Source organism: Neofelis nebulosa, chromosome 17 (genome assembly GCF_028018385.1).
Source record: "Neofelis nebulosa isolate mNeoNeb1 chromosome 17, mNeoNeb1.pri, whole genome shotgun sequence".
NCBI classification, from domain to species: domain Eukaryota; kingdom Metazoa; phylum Chordata; class Mammalia; order Carnivora; family Felidae; genus Neofelis; species Neofelis nebulosa.
This window is the reverse complement of record NC_080798.1, coordinates 48,592,539-48,609,980: the sequence shown is the minus strand read 5'-3', so window position 1 is coordinate 48,609,980 and position 17,442 is coordinate 48,592,539. Positions and strand designations below refer to the sequence as shown.

The 17,442-nt window shown below is 39.1% G+C and overlaps 1 protein-coding gene across 12 annotated transcripts in view; it reads right to left on the bottom strand.

Annotated features, from left to right (window-relative positions):
• The window catches only part of HYDIN (HYDIN axonemal central pair apparatus protein), a 439,740-nt gene that overhangs the window by 224,438 nt on the left and 197,860 nt on the right, over nt 1-17,442 (bottom strand). For all 12 annotated transcript variants that reach the window (XR_009256078.1, XR_009256079.1, XR_009256080.1 and 9 more), the window contains 3 exons: nt 14,133-14,251; nt 9,361-9,584; nt 2,189-2,256 (listed from right to left, as the gene is read on the bottom strand). Coding sequence is in view for 9 of the 12 variants with exons in the window: in XM_058708213.1 (XP_058564196.1) it covers nt 2,189-2,256; nt 9,361-9,584; nt 14,133-14,251 (411 nt within the window). In the remaining 3 variants the exon portion in view is untranslated. The remainder of the gene's footprint in view (nt 1-2,188; nt 2,257-9,360; nt 9,585-14,132; nt 14,252-17,442) is intronic.

The window sequence follows — 17,442 nt, the reverse complement described above, 5'->3', positions numbered from 1 at the left end:
TAGGGATAAGAGAGGACCAAATGGAAGATGATAATGGGAAAAAAACCTACCTAGCTTTGGAGCATGCATAAATGGTTTTATCTACTGTGTTACCCAGAGCTTGCCAATATCAAATACAGCATTTGAACACCTCCTGTTTGCCATATTTCACTGAAATATACCATTAGCCTTGATGCTTTTAAATGTTTGGATTCTAGATAAAAGTGTTCCAGATATTCTCAGGGCTCAAAAATTGGCTTATCGTTGGTACACTATTTACATTAACCTTTCAATAGGGCAGATTCTAGATAATGAATCAGTATGATATTTCTTGGAGTGACTGATTTGAGGTTTTTATTTGGATTATTTTTTCTCCCTCCAGGGCAATATGATACAGGGCATATCTTCCAAATGTTCTGTGTTGGAGCTCATATTTAAATGCCTGTGAGGGTATGTTGCTGTCATGCATCAGTTGCCCAGAACTCTCTGTGAACTCAGTTGAGCTGGTTGGAGGGTAAGTGCATAGGTCTTTGGGTAATTCACCTCTCACTGCATATCAGTCACGGTTTCCCTTGAGAGAGTATGCCTCTCTCAGTTGGCCAACAGACAATTTTCAAATTGTAGGTCACTTTTACTTTCCTTCGAAAACTCTATAACTCGGGGCGCCTGGGTGGCGCAGTCGGTTAAGCCTCCGACTTCAGCCAGGTCACGATCTCGCGGTCCGTGAGTTCGAGCCCCGCGTCAGGCTCTGGGCTGATGGCTCGGAGCCTGGAGCCTGTTTCCGATTCTGTGTCTCCCTCTCTCTCTGCCCCTCCCCCGTTCATGCTCTGTCTCTCTCTGTCCCAAAAATAAATAAAAAACGTTGAAAAAAAAAATTAGAAAACTCGATAACTCAAACATGCGCTACAAATTTCTAAAAATTCCTCTAGCCATTCTCATATTCTATGGTAACAAACAGACATTCAACTCCATTGGTATGGATTTTCCTGTATTTAGGAAATGTTAAATGTTAAAGCAATGGATAAAAACGTTATTAATCAGCTTTTTGCAAAGAAAGGATATTTTTTGTAAAGAAAAAATTTTCCCCAAGTAGATGGCCCTACTTGAAGCAAAAGAACTGAAAGTCAAAATGGGAGGCAACTGAGAAAAATGGAAAGGATTATGGACTATGGATTCAGGCTAAGGTTTCTCAGTCTTTCCTAAATTATTATCACCTCCTAAAAAGAACCACTGTGATTAATTAATTTTCAGTGAAATCAATTAATTAAATATAATTTAAATTAGATTAATTTCTCCCTAATGAGAAAAATTAAATACTAAGGAAGAAGATTCTATTGGGTAGGGTTGAACTTTGGAGGACCACAAATGTAGGTTAGATCTACACTCTTCAACCCCAAGCAAACAATTTTTGACCCTTTGGGGGCAAAATCATCCCTGTTGACAGTGTATGATTTAGAGAGAGCTCAAGTAAAATATTCATTCTGTCACTGCTATATGACCATGGGAAGTTATTTAACTGTTCGAATGATCAGTTCTTCCAGCTCCGAAAGGGGAATCTTAAATAGTATCTCCCCAAAGGATTTAAAGGGTTAAATGCAGTACTGAATGTGATTCACTTAGCAAAGATTAGAATATAAGAAAGAACCAATAAATGGAAACTTTTACTGCTAATGCCACCACTGCTGTTACCACTATTACTCTTTGGAAAGGTGGAGACAGGAGGAAATGACTCAGGGAAGTAACTGAGCAAGAAGACAACAGAAAAATATAGAAGTCTTCAGCTTGGAGTGATAGGACACCAGAGTCAAACCACCACTGAATTCACTTGAAACTTGAGAGCATCTCTGTGAAGAGGCTGTTGTGTAGACATACTGGCAAATCAGAAACTGCATATAAAATGGAGTGTTCAGAACATTCAGATAGCAGTGTGAAGTTTAAGGCTTTCTATTGTTCCACTGCTGAACGAGCAAGGACAACCATGGCCTGACAGCTATTAGTGCCCAGGACATAGTTATAACTTTCACAGATAAACTAGGAAATGGCACTGAAATGTCACTGCTGCAGAGGAAGAAGAGAACAATTCTAGACTTTCTTGCTATTACTCGTAAAAAATTGGTAAGAGAGCTTTTGTGTAAACTTTCCTCCTTCCATGTAGAGAGAGAGAGGCAATTCCACTCAATTTCTAATTTAATATGGAAAAATTACTCACCAAAGGAAACATCGCCAAAGTGCAGAGCAGGAACATTAAAGTGGAAGGTAGGTCCAATGACACAGCCTCTGCAAGTAGGAATACAAGTTGGGGGGAGTGGATAGAGAATCCAGTGAATTCAGTGTAACAGTCAGGAACTAGGAAGACAGTAAACATTAAAGCCATAAACTGGCATTAAGTCAAGTACAGAATCTAGCACTTAAAGAAACCACAAGCTGATGGTCTTATCGCAGTGGTTCTTAGAATTCTTTTTCAAGATTCAAACCACTGGGTTTTAGCAAATGATGCTGTGATTAATTTATCACCAAATGCCCACCAATGAATGAGGCAGGGCAGACACATCACCAAACCAATGACACAGAATATTAATATGGATAAGATACATATCACGAAAAGTTATTCTTAGACAAGAAACAAAAATTATAGCATTAAAATAATAAGCATTAAAAACTATCAATGGCACCAATATTCCTGGTCCCAACTTTTATAAAACTGTTTTTCCAATTCCTACCACCAACTAGTTGTGATCTTGGCCAGTCACATTACCCCCATAGCCCCCAGTTTCTTTTCCTCCTGTATAAAAGAAAAGACTGCAATCTGGTATAGGTGACCTTGAAGGACCTTTGCTGTAAATGTTGGTTCATTTCTCTCTCAGTGCAAGGCCTCAGGATCTTGGAGTGATTCTCTAGCTTAAAGTAAATAGTAGAGAGATTCTACAGTTTCTAGTTGACTTCAGCTGCAGTAAATAGCATAATGGTCCCCAATGATGTCGATGTGCTTCTCCTCAGAATGTGTGGATATGTTAGATTACATGATAAAGGGGAATTAAGGTTGCAGAAGAAATTAAGGTTCCTAATTAACAGATCTTAAAATAGGGAGACTTTCCTAGATTATCCTGGTGGGCCCCATGTAATCAAAGTGTCTTTAAAAATACAAAAGGATGCAAAGAGGAGGCTGGAGTAATGCAATGTGAGAAGGACTAAACCAGCTATTGCTGGCTATGAAGAAAGAGGAAGGGGACCCTGAGCAGAACACTGTGGGCAGCTTCAAGAAGCTGGAAACGGCTAGGAAATGGATTCTCTCCTGGAGCCTCCAGGAAGCAACACAGTCCAGTCAAGACCTTGATTTTAGCCCAATAAGACCTAAGTTGGACTTCAAAAGAATAGAGCTATAAAATAATAAATTTGTATTGTTTTAAGCTACAAAGTTTAATGTAGGAGTAACAGAAGACTAATAAATATGTATTAGCTTATTCTTGATTTTTACCATGATCCATATCCCTAGAATCTAGGTAAGAACTGAGATAATCCCCATCTATGTGCCAAGCTTTAAAAAATTATAGACCTACAGATACCAGAAAATGCGTTAATCAGGAACATCCTAATTCACCCAGCTCAATGTTTGTGAAGTGGGTGTGCCATACTGTGCTGAATGCGTCCGTGCCCTGGTGGTATTTTGGGCTGCTGTATGTCTGACCTAATGTGGGCAGGGGCTGTTGCAAGTCTGGGAGGAGCCATCCCATCAAAGACTCAATTCTAAAAGCAAATTTCAATCCTAAAAGCCTTTCTCGGGACCAGCTATTCTATTTCATGCGAATGATCCAAAGTAGTTTCAAAAGGAGTGGCTGGTACTTGGCAAAGAATTAGGATCCAGTTGAGACTAAAGTCAAACAGGCCTAGAGGATAGATGCTTGACTTGTAAAAGAGGTTTCGTGAGGCCAAGTAACAAAGAGATCAAAGGGATGGAAATGCACAAATGCTAAAGAAAGTAAGAAAGAAGCTCACAAAATTGTACAAAGCAGTTGTTTAACAGGTGCAGATGTAGAAAGAACTGAAATTAAATCACATCTGTTCATATAACTAAGGGAACTGTGGCCAAATACCAACTGGAATTGGATATGGCTGCATTCATTCTACAAGGGATTCTGAATATTCAAATAGTCTCTGCAAATTTGTACCCTCCATCAATGCAGTGGTCTGTTAAAATTATACTGCTGACCCTTGAATGATGCAGAGGTTAGGGGTGCTGACCCCCTGTGCAGTTGAAAATCCATGTGTAGCTTCTGATATATCTCCCAAACTTAACTACTAATAGCCTATTCTTGACCAGAAGCCTTATTGATAACATGAAGAGACAATTAAAACATATTTTATATATGTATTATATACTGTATTCCTATAATAAAGTAAGCTACAGGAAAGAAAATGTTATTAAGAAACTCAGAAGTAAGAGGAGCACCTGGGTGGCTTAGTCGGTTAAGCGCCCGACTTCGGCTCAGGTCACAATCTCACAGTTTGTGAGTTCAAGCCCCATGTCAGGCCCTGTACTGACAGCTCAGAGCCTGGAGTCTGTTTCGGATTCTGTGTCTCCCTCTCTCTCTGCCCCTCCCCTACTCACTGTCTGTCTCTCTTTCAAAAATAAATAAACATTAAAAAAATTTTTTTAATCAGAAGGAAGAAAAAAATACAAGTTTTACTACACTGTATTTATCAAAAATTATTCACATGTAAAAGGACACGTGTAGTTCAAGCCTGTGTTGTTCAGGATCAACTGTAATTTTAAAGACAAGAGATAGGAAGACTGAAGTATTATGATATGTTAGGTGAAACAAGTTGAATACAAAATATATCTATGTTATGGTTAACACTTTATGAAATTACATATGTAAAGATTGGAGGCAACAAAACTACTCACGGGTAATTTTTTTTAAGTCACATTAACTTCACAGTGTTGTTAATCCAACCAGTTACAGTACTGTGTCATGTACTTAGAGGAGTAAATAGAAAAAGCAAAAGTATGATAACTGTTCTGACCTTTCAAGGCAGACTAGCCAAAATTATGTGGTATTGAGGAAAGAAGAGTACCTGACAATAAAATAATAAGAAACAAAAGTCCATAATCCATCATATTAACTTTACAGAGATTTCTTAGGCCACAAGGGCTAAGAAAGTATTTCTGGAGAAGTCATAAGTAAAGTCAATATTAATGTGTGGAGCTGGAAGTATATTATAATTATACATTAGACATATATTTGGGATACCAGATATTTACCGGGTTTTCAAAAACGATTATTCATGGTTTGAAGCGCAAGAACACTTTTGAACAAATGTGATTTAGATAAGGATATTTCTCTTAGAACAAAGTGACGTCTGCCAGAGGGCGGGGGGTGGGGCGGGGTTAGGGGCTGGGCAAAATGGGTGAAGAAGAATAGGAGATACATGCTTCCAGTTATAGAATGAGTAAGTCATGGGAATAAAAGGTACAGTCAATGGTACTGTGATAGTGTTGATGGTGACTGATGGTAGCTGCACTTGTGGTGACCACAACATAATGTATAATCCTGTCGAACTATGTTGTTCACCTGAAATAATGTTAACATTGTGTGTCAGTTATACCCAAAAAAACACAAATTTTAAATTAAAAAAAATATTTCTCTTAGAAATTTGTGATTCATTTTTGGATGCACGCAAACATTCTTTCCCCAGTCATATCTTCCTTCCCTTTGAAAAAAAAAAAAAAAAAAAAAACAGGAATAACATCCAAAATAAGAGACTGGTATAGCAGTTTGGGTGAATGTAATGTCCAGAGGATAAAATGAGAGACTTATCCTCCCCAGAGCAGTTGAAGTATTAACTAGTCCAAGTTTGCTTGTGAGTAGGTTCCTGGGAGATTCCTAAATCCTATTATTCACAGTGGAAAACCCCAGTGCACCCTAACCTATTCAGGCATTGCTAGTGATGTGTACTACTAGTTGGGATCTTCAGGAGAAGAGATCAGAGATTTTAAAAATTCACCTACGTAATGAAGGAACTAACCATCATCCAATATTATAGACTCCTGAAATTAACAATCACAGCGTCTTTGAAATGTAATTCACGTGCCATATAATTCATCCCCTTAAAGTGTATAAATCAATGGCTTTTGTATATTCACAGATATGTGCACCCATCACCACAGTCAATTCTAGAACATTTTCATCATTTTGAAAAGAAACACCATGGCCTTTAGCTATCATGCTCTGTCCCACACCCCCAACCCTGAGCAATCACCATATTCCCATTTCTCCCTTTGCTTCTGTCAGTCTATTCTTCACATTTTTGGGGGCTCTGCTGTTAGGTGCCTATGTTTCTAATTGTTGTATTTCCTTGATGGCTTGACACTTTCACTATTATAAAATGTCCCTCTTTGTCTCAAATAACAATTTTTGTTTTAAAGTCTGTTCTTTTGGTTCTTTTGGTTACTGTTTGCATAGTGTATCTTTTTCTATCCTTTTAGTTTCAACTTATTCATATTTTTGGATTTAAAATGTGTCTCTTGTAGACAGCATATAATTGGATTGTGTTTTGTGGGTTTAAAAAAATCCATTCTACGAATCTCTGCCTTTTAATTAAAGTGTTAAATATATTTATACTTGATGTAATTACTGATAAAGTAGGATTCATGTCTTCCACTTTACTATTTGTTTTTTATGTCTTTGTGCCTTTTTTATCCCTCTATTCCTCCATTATTGCCTCCCTTTATGTTAAATGGATATTTTCTTAGTGTAGCCCTTTAGTTTTTAATTAATGTCACTTCTTTCACTACATTTTTTAACAATCACAACATTTTTTAGTTAGTTTAGGGAATATTTTAGAGAATGGGCAATTACATCTTGAATTTGGAAAAATAATTCACAGAGTCACAGGTTAAGACAGTAGGACTTAGGGGTGCCTGGGGTGGCTCAGTCGGTTAAGCGTCCAACTTCGGCTCAGGTCGTGATCTTGCGGTCCGTGAGTTTGAGCCCCGCATCAGGCTCTGTGCTGACAGCTCAGAGCCTGGAGCTTGCTTCGAATTCTGTGCTCCATCTCTCTCTGCCCCTCCACTGCTTGCACTCTATCTCTCTCTCTCAAAAAATTAATTAATTAAAAAAAAAAAGACAGTAGGTCTTAGGACACAGGAATGTCTAACAAACTCAAATTTGCCAGTCACTGTCCCTAGTATATAACCTTGCATGTGGAAGGTGCTCAATAAGTTTATTAAGTGAATATCCAAAATACACATTTATTCCTAATAGAGTAGCAGTGTGTGTGTGTGTGTGTGTGTGTGTGTGTGTGTGTAAATGCATTATTATTAGGCTGTACTTAATTAGGGAGTGGCCAGATGAAATGGGGTTGGGCTTTCTTGTTCAAACTGTCTTGGCCAGTATTTTCCTTTCCCCTATATGAAGAGTAAAATTATGGTCCTTTAATATCCTATACTCTTTTACCCTGAGATAGGGTGATCATTTTGATCCTAAATGTTTATAAGAGCAAAGCTTTAAGGTTTTGTCTTCCCCATTTGGGATGGAGGCCCATCAATGATGCTGGATATTGTGGAAGGTACTCATGATTCTGAGTGATACCTCTTGAAGCCATGAAGTCAGAAAACCTTATTCAAATAGAGCTTTGAAGAGCTGATCTGCTGGAATTTAGTGAGGACTCTCAAGGATCAGAAAATCTCTGAAAGGGAGACGAAGGTTGCATTCGCAAGTTTGCTCTTCCTGCTTCTCCAGATCACCCCCTCCATTGCTTGTCATGAGATGTGAATTGTTATTGAAGTGGGAGATGAACTGGAGTTCATGTGATATAAAAAGGTACTCCTGTCGTCCTCATTTTCTGGTGCATCTTCTTGAAGAGTCAATGTTATTCAAATATTTGGAAAGCAACAGTGATTTTTCTTCTCTTTTGTCACAAACACAGGTGTGTTACAGAAGAAAACATAAATGACTTCTGAATGTTCTAGATATACCTTAAGACTTCAGTAAAGTTTCTGATTATGGCAGGCTGTTTCAGCCACCCTGCAGAACCCTTGAAACACATACATTCACTCTCCTTATTTGTGAGAGGTTGTATTAGTTTGCTAGGGCTGCCATAATAAAATACCACGGATGGAGTGGCTTAAACAACAGAAATTTATTTCCTCATAGCTCTATAGGCTGGAAGTCCAAGATCAACGTGTTAGCAGGGTTAGTTTCTTCTGAGGGACTCCCTTGTCAGGTTGTAGATGGCCATCTTCCATGTGTTTACATGGTCTCTTCCTCTCGGTGTGCTTGTTCTTATAAAGACACCAGTCACACTGTATTAGGACCCACCCATACGACCTCATCTTACCTTAATTACTTCTTTAAAAGTCCTATCTCCAAGTGCAGTCACATTCTTAAGTACTGGGTATTAGGATATCAATATATATGAATTCGGGAGGACATAATTCACCCCATAACAGGGATGCTTAGGTGGAAGAATTGAAAGAAGTGGTAATAACTTTTAAGCTGATCTTAAGAATCTGAATTTCCAGTAGCTATCTTGAGACCAATAAATTTTCTTAGGATCCTTCAGGCCATATGTGTCTGTGTCTCTTTTCTATGTTATCCTCAGACGCCAAGGGAGATCTTAGCTATAGAGGGAAGGAGGGCCTGCAAGCAATAACCATAATAAGAGAGACTGCCATGGTAATTAACAACCTGTTGCTGTGAAAATCCAGACGGGATCTGCAATGTGTTCTGAAGATAGGATCTTTCTAAGCACCAGGAACAAAAGTTGTGGATCTGCCCAATGGGTTGGTCAGATAGAACTTCTTTTTAAAACCTGAGGACAAACTCTGCTATTAATGACTTGCAATTATCACAAACAGCTGGAAAAGCCATCAAAGGACTTCTAGCAGAAAAGCTGCACATTTCTAGCCGTGGCTGACTGATGCTATAAGTAGATTCTTTTACAATACCCAAAGGTATCATAGGTAAGAGCATTTAAAGAATTTCCTTAAAATAAATATGAAAGATGAAAGTTTAGAGAAACTGTGATAATAGCGAAAGCCTAGTCAAGAATATGATTTTATCCAGGTGTTACTGTAATGATTTATTTTCCCTAAATGTCCTAAAACAGAGAGCATAACTAGGTTTAAGTGCTTATGTTATAAAGTTATAGCTTCTAGACAAACTAGATCCCCGAACAGCATCTGTATCCATATGACAATAATAAGTTACATGTGTTCAGTAGGTAAACACTCACGGAATTGTAAAACACTCCATTATTTTAATGTATTCCCATCAACAAAGACAGTTATGGACATCCAAGACACAATCTGGTTTTGAAGTTTACGAAAGCAGTAGATAAAAGCTTCGGTTAGCTTCCACGTTAGTTATAGATATATCTTACCTAATGGTCAGTTTCACAGGCTCAGGGGACCCATTGACATTGACCAGGAACTCTTCTTCAAAGTGCCCCAGAATGGAAGAACTGAAAGAGATCTGGACCGCCTGGACTCCACTTGGTTCGATGATGCCTTCCTTGGGGCTGAAAACAAAGCAGGCCCCCAAAGCCGAAGTTGGAGGGCCCACGTTGAAGAGAGCATCAATGCTGCCTTTGTTGGAGAGTATTGCCTATATCAATAAAAAGCCAAGAATTGCAAAGATACAGCATGGACATCATATTTATTTTCATAGAAGCATGTGGCTGTACTGTTTAATACCAACACATAGACAGTTACAGGAAGTAAAGCCAGAGAAAAACTCCAGGGGAGAAATGAATAGTCTTCTGCCTTGAAGGTCTGAAGGTAGGAATCCTGATCCAGAAGTCATTTTGTGCTTTTAGTATCCTCTTTAAAACAGAGTTAGTCACATGTATTATAGCCGTGTTATAAATACTGATTGTAATTATATCTACTGAAAAAGAACCTTAAAATACCTCTTTCTGATATTCTATAAGGTAACTGAGGGAAGGCAGGTATTTCTCTTCTATGCATGAGAAAGCTGAGAATGAGCGGCATACTGAAAAATAAGCAGTCAGAATAGAGGCGCAAGAGCTACCTAAGCCTACATCTATAGTGTAGCCTGGAGAATATGAACGCGACATCACTGTGGATTCCAGACGACAAGGATCCTCTTTATTGTGCTATTAGATTGCATTCTACTGGGATACCTTCATCTCAAACTCTACCGTTTGGGGATGCTTAATGTAAGCAAGTGTTTTACTATAGACAAGTTTTATTCCTATACACTAGTGCCATTGTCCATATTAGCTTGCACACTAGATGTGTGTGTATGAAAAGTTCTTGCCTGGCATTCAGAGTCCTCCACACCTGACTCGGTCCATCGCTCCCACTCCCATCCCCACTGGTGTCTGTCCAGTGAGCTTGTGCTGTAGCCACGCAGCTCTCTATTCCTTGCCAGTGCTTACACCTGAATTGGTGGACAGCACGTTCTCTCTCTCTGTGTACTACCTTCAACCTACACTCCAAGTATTAGAGAAAAAAGAGCATAGGAGATCATGAAGAAATGTTCAGAAAGGCATGAGGGGAATGTCAGGAACCTAGAAGAAGGAGGAGAATTTCCAGAAGGGGTTAACTGTGGACAGAGTTCATGGGGAATACACTCTGAGAAAATGTTACAGATTTTTTATTTTTCATTAGAGGCCAGCCCTGCCCTTGAAGAAGAAAGTAACTCCAACGGAGTGTGACAGCAGAATCCAGAGTCCAGACGTTTAGGGAGTGCGTGGGTGTGGAAGAAATAGTGGTTGACAATTCGAGATTCCGATTTTGAGAGGATGAGTGGTGAGGAGGGAGAGTGGGGGAGACAAAGCTGTGGGAAGTATGGTAGAGGAGACCCAGTATATTTATATTAAATGACATAATGCATACTCAGTGCTGGGCCCATATGTTTGTTGTAATAAGAGAATAGAGCTAGGTAACCAAGGGAATGGGGTCTGGGTGGGTGTGGTGTGTCCACCAGCTTAGGTTACCTCCTGAGAAGCAAAGAAGAGGGAATCAAGAGTATATATAGAACAGAGTCAGGGGCCTTTGGAAAGGAAAATCACCACTTCTTCCAAGAGAAGATGGATGATGGACCAAAAGAGATATATAACTAATTGTTGCTTGATATTTTATTCATCTTTTTACATTCATTTCCCATTCTCCCTCACTCTGTTTTAAGTTCCCTGGTCATAGAATTCATGCTTCACCCTTCATTCTTTCTAAAGAGACCATGTAGAAAGTGATTATGGCCAGGGACTCAGAAGCCAAATAGCCTGGGCTCAAATCCCAGCTTTACCACTGACTTCCTAGCTCTGTGACCTTAGAAAACGTGTTTTGCCTCTGTGTCCCCCAGTGTCTCCATCTGTAAAGGGTAAGAACTGCTAACTTCTCAGAGTGCTTTGAAGATGAAATTAATTTTTGTAACTCTTAGAATAGTGCTTATAAATGACAGTGGTTGCTACCTGTATTCCCAGCGCTATGCAGAATGGGTTTAAAATTTACCTGTGCTTAAGAAGCAACTGACACACGTTAGTGATAACTTAAAGGCAACTCAAAGGTGTTTGAGGTAATTCAAAGGGAATTCAATTCAAAGGCAATTGTTTTCCTCTCTGAGGAAATGCACAGATTGCCTTTTTATTTTTCGGGTAACAGCAATACTTTACTCAGATTTTGTAGAAGGCACAACCTCCTCCATTTTCAAGACCATACATGTCATTCTTCTCCCCCTGACAAAAGAGCACCTTCATGTGTCTGCAGAATCCAGCAAGTCATTTGGGACAAAACCCTGAGACTTTTTGATGACCTTACCCTTGCAGTCCAATTCCTTGGCGAGGAGAAAATTTATAATAGAGCTTCACCTAGTTTTCCTTCTAATTACACTGGGGAATAGTGAACACTCTTGGGGCTATGGTTTACTTTTTATGTATTTGCTAAGCTCAGCAATGATTAAGGGCAATAGCTAGTTATTCAAATTTGTCTCAAGTAGGTAATGTAATAAATTGAAAGAGAGATGCAATGAGGCATCAGCACTAAATACGCAGAGAGTGCAAAATATTCCCATAAGAAGCAACTCACCATGTCCTTCTCTGCCATTGCACAGCCCTCAAAATTGTCCACTCTGATGCAGCACCTCATATAACACTTACTTAGCTGGCTGCAATGTACTTTACTATTTCAAATCTGGGATGGTGGGAAGGTGGTGGCCTCAAATACACTTCGGTTAAATTTGTTAGAAATTATTATTACACTCAGGGAAACCTTATCCATTTTGTATCAGAACTAAAGGTCTTTTTCTATTGTGGCATCCATAAGACACAATACTTAGGATGTAAGGGAAATTCACACTGGATAAATTATGGACACAATATCAATTTAATAAGTATCGCACATTTTTTCCTCCCGAAGTGACCCTTTTTTCAAAATGCAAAAGACAATGCAACATAGTAGCTGTGCCATTTTTCATTTCATGGCAGTCATGTGACTGGTTTTTTCATTTAACTTGTGTTCTTATGTATATTCCATCTCAGATGACACTAATGTCTCTGTTTACCTTGCGCATCTCCTATTTAGGCCACGGTTACTCTAATGAATGTGGGGATGAACAATACAGTAGGAAGCTCTCAGTAGCAACCGGGCATTTGCCTCCCACGCCAAGGCTGGGCTGGGCTGAGATCTGAGTTGGCTGTAGGTTGGATTTGCTCCGTGGTGAAGGGCAGCACAAAACCTTCCCTTTCCAGGCTACAGAGCCCCAGTAACCCAGTGCTCACTAACATTTACCAGCTGTATGACCTTGCCAAGTTACTTAACAGATGTGGCAGGGTCAGGTTTGCTATTCACTGACCCCACTCCCTCTTCCTCCTGTGCTCACAACTAGACTGCATTTCCCAGCCAATCTTGCAGCTATGGGATGTGAATGAGCGCGATGCGTGCCACCTATAGGACCAACTCCTATAAAAGATCTTTCGTGCACGTCTCTCCATGCTCTTTCCCCTTCTGCCCGCATGACAAATGTGGGGTTGCGGCCGTGCGGGCTACACGTTAGGGGTGGCAGAGCTATGAGACGGAAGGAGCCGGGGTCCCGATGCTCTGCTGACGGACAGCCATCTGCTGATAAGTAACCCTGAGACTTTACGTAAGCAACAAAATAGACTTCTATCATGTCCGAGATAGTACAGATCTTCATATTTGTTTGTTACAGTATCTACCATTATCTTAACTAGTAAAACTGCTCCAGGCTCCAGGTTCCTCGGCTGTGAAATGGGAAGAGTCACTGCAATGCTGCACAGGGTTTAGGGAGGACCAAATGAACTAATGAATATAAAAGCACTGGTACTGTGCTCAACATATTTGAAAGACGATGTTGTTGATGGTATTAACCACTCTCTGCCTCTTATTTTTCCTTTATAAAGTAGTTTCTAAGGATTAGAAACTAAATACATACAGATAGACAAGCATACACAATAGAGCATGGAACCTGACACCTATTTGTCACTCATTAAATAACTGCTTGTATTACTTTTATAGAAATACAAACATTTAAAGTTTAGGAATCATTGTAAAATAAAGTTTCAGTGGTCACAATTTGATATAGTGCAAAAAAATACCCTAGATACAAAGTTAGTGGTGAGGAGACACTGAAGTGACTTTGATCCCATGAAGAACCCATGAGTATATCCTGTAAAAGGATCATTTTCTATTTAATTGGAAAGACAAAGCACAGAATTTCAAACAGAAAGTTCCAGAAAGCACAATGACTGGTTTTTAATCATGTATTAAAGACCAGTGCATTCAGAGAAAACTCTGAAGTGTGAAAATGCCTATCCTCATTAGGACATTCTGGAAAATTTGGAAGTTTTTCTGTCCTCTGGTCTATAGCATTTATGTTGTCGGAGAACAAGCATTAATCAGATGGGGATAAGATTGCAATCCACAAGATGAGGAGGATAAATAAAACCAATTAAATTATGGTTTTGTTGCCTTCAGGAAAGCTAGAGGGGAAATCCTCAAGGAGGCTTGCTAGGAAAGGAAGGAAGAGCCAGATCATTCTGGAGTCTGAGCATGAGTAACGGCAAATGGATGTGATTGTACACGTTTTGTATCGATAAACACACACACAAAATAAAATAAACCAAAAAAGCCAAGTACTATCTGAGTCTCAATGAACAATTCTCGTGCTTACCTCATAACAATGTACAGATCCAACGAAAACTTTTCCAATGTCCAGCAGTTCAAGATTGAAGTGAATCTTTGGCCCCATTCCTTCGCCTTTGATTCGGAGGGGCAGACGGATCTCTCGGCCTATAAAAACAAGTCAGACTTTATTACCCTGAAGGATGCTTCATTACCCCCAAACTACACATGACGTGGTGCCAATGTAAGCAATCAAGAGTTCTGTATCAAATCCCTGTGCTGGACCCAGGGAACTGCAATTTAACCAATGCTGAAGATTTTGCTTATCTTTAGGAAACACGAATACTGGTAGTTTCTTATCTTTAGAGAGCAGCTTACATTGTAATTAAGGCGGATATTTTAGCAGAAAATTTTTTAAAAATTTTAACCCAGTCTCAATGGTATTCTTGTTCCTTATTTTTAAAACAATGTAATTTTTCTAAATCAGAGAAGAGTGACCACTGATAGATGCTTCTTATAAAACGAGAGTCACCATGGGCCTCCACAGGACATCATTCTCAATGATTTTCCCTACAGTTAGGAAGATAATGGTATTAAAGGATCTGTGTCTAAGAGTCTTACCATAGAGTTTCTTTCAGTAGGGGTAATGGGATCCACTCACAATATCCACGACTGCACACCCACAGTGGACCCAGGGCGGGTGAACAGAGAGCACAACCTTTAGGGTATTGACTGGCTTTGTTTCCTTTTTTAAAATGGATATACCTTTATCTGATAATATATGATCATTATAAAAATATTATAAAGAAAGTAGAAATTCTCACATAATTCTACTACCCAAAGATAACTACTATTAGCATTTTGGTGCCTACCCTTCCATACTCAATCATGTTTAAATACTAAAGTGCTACATGGTCATATTTAAATAGTAAATACTATATTAAGTTTAATGGAAATGAAAGCATATGCTGTTATTACTTTGTAACTGCTTTTTTCACTTAACAATACATCTACAACATTTTTTAATAATTTTTTTTAAATGTTTATTTATTTTTGAGAGAGAAACAGACAGAGTGTGAGAGGAGCAGGGGTAGAGAGAGAGGGAGACACCGAATCCAAAGCAGGCTCCAGACTCCCGAGCTTGTCAGCAAAGAGCCTGATGCGGGGCTTGAACTCACATACCACAAGATCATGACCTGAGCTGACGTTGGAAGCTTAACCGAATGAGCCACTCAGGTGCCCCAATATCTGCAACATCTTTACATACCATCACTTGAAGATGAGTTAAATATTTTTAACCAGTCCCTCTTGTTGGATATTTAAATCGTTTCCAGGTTTTCATTCAACAAATTACAATGTAATTAATATCCTTGAACACATTATGAATAATTTCTTTAGGCACTTCAAAGATTTTCTATTGTTTCTTATCTCCTACAGCTCCTGTTGAAAAGTCAGCTTACTGTCTTACCGCTCATTTGAGGTAAATGTCTTTTCCTCTGACTGCATTAAGATTTTCTTTTGGGGGATACCTGAGTGGCTTATTTGGTTAAGCATCTGACTTCAGCCCAGGTAATGATCTCACGGTTCATGGGTTCGAGCCCTGCGTCGGGCTCTGTGCTGACAGCTCAGAGCCTGGAGCCTGCTCAGATTCTGTGTCTCCCTCTCTCTCTGCCCCTCTCCTGCTGGAGCTCTGTCTCTGTCTTAAAAATTAATAAAAAACATTTTTAAGGGGTGCCTTGGTGGCTCAGTCGGTTGGGCGTCCGACTTCAGCTCAGGTCACGATCTCACGGTCCGTGAGTTCGAGCCCCACGTCGGGCTCTGGGCTGATGGCTCAGAGCCTGGAGCCTGCTTCCGATTCTGTGTCTCCCTCTCTCTCTGCTCCTCCCCCGTTCATGCTCTGTCTTTCTCTGTCTCAAAAATAAATAAACGTTAAAAAAAAATAAAAAAAAAACATTTTTAAAAATTTTTAAAAAGATTCTCTTTTTGTTTTTGGTTTCTACCAGTTATACCATGATGTTCCCAGGTGACATTTTCATGTATTATTCCTAAGGTTTATAGCAATTTGTGAATCTCTGGATGAGTGCCATGCATCAGTTTTTAAATTTTCAATCATTATGTCTTCAAATATTGCCTATGCTCCATTTTATCATTTCTTTCCATCCACACAGATAAATTTTTACCACATTCTATTTGACTCTGATGCTCTTTTCTATATTTATCTCTATATGCCTCAGTATGGATATTTTCTTTAGATTTATTTTTCAGTTTATAAAATCTATCTCTGGCTGCATGTAACAGGCTATTCAATTCTACTGAGTTCTTAATTTGTTAATGTAACTTTTCAGTTCCAGACTTCCCATTAGATTTTTTATAGTTTCCAGGCCTCTGCTCAATCTTTTGAGAATATTAAAAAAAATGTTTAACATTAAAAAAATCTATCAAATAATTATGTTTTCTGGCTCTCTATGAAGTTTATATTGTTTATCTGGGTGTTCTATCAGACTGTGTTGTCTCCTTATATGTTTGATTATTTTTGACTGAGTGCTGGTCAGTGTACATAAAACCTGAAGTGGTCATCTGAAGCCCTGAGAAGATAGTAACTTCCTCTTGCTTCTGGCTGGTGACTAAGGAGTATTAGCATTACCCAATCTTACCACTCTCCACTAAGATTCTGTGAGAGAATTAAGCTCTGTACCAAGTCATATGAGTGACTATCTTCTCAATTCTCCCAAGAAGGGCATATAGCTAGTACTATGCTAATTATAAAAGAGAAGTTAATTCCTCATATTTAATTGATGCCTTAGAACATTAGAGATTACTTCCTAGAACCTCAGCGAAGAACTGTTGTAATCAAATTGATAATTGAAAAAGCAGTCAAAGCTGAGCTTCAACCTTTGGGAGGGCTGATCCATTTCCAGTCCCCACTTCACTGGGTCCCATTATAAAGTCTGGGGAGTTATGAGGGCCCTTACTCCTTGGGCATCCCATGACCTCCCATGTTTCTTCCCTAACTGTACTTAACTTTTCAGCTTGTCTGTAGTATCTACCAAAAAGGTGATGTCTCTAAGGATAAAGTGGTGTCCAAAGTCTGACTGTCTTGGCTTTCCTCTTCTCTTGGATCTTGGCCCTGTAATTCTCTACTGTCTTGGTAGCTCTCTTTTGACTATAAAAAGTCCTTGAAAATATTTTGCCTTGCTCTTCTAGTTGTGTTTTAGAGAGGGACAGAGAGACAGAGACAGAGAATCCAAATTGCCTAGCCCACTGTTATTGGAAATAGAATTGCCAGAACGAAGGGATGCACATTTGACATTTTGATAGCTATGGGCATGTTGCCCTCCAGAATGGTTGTAGGAATTTGC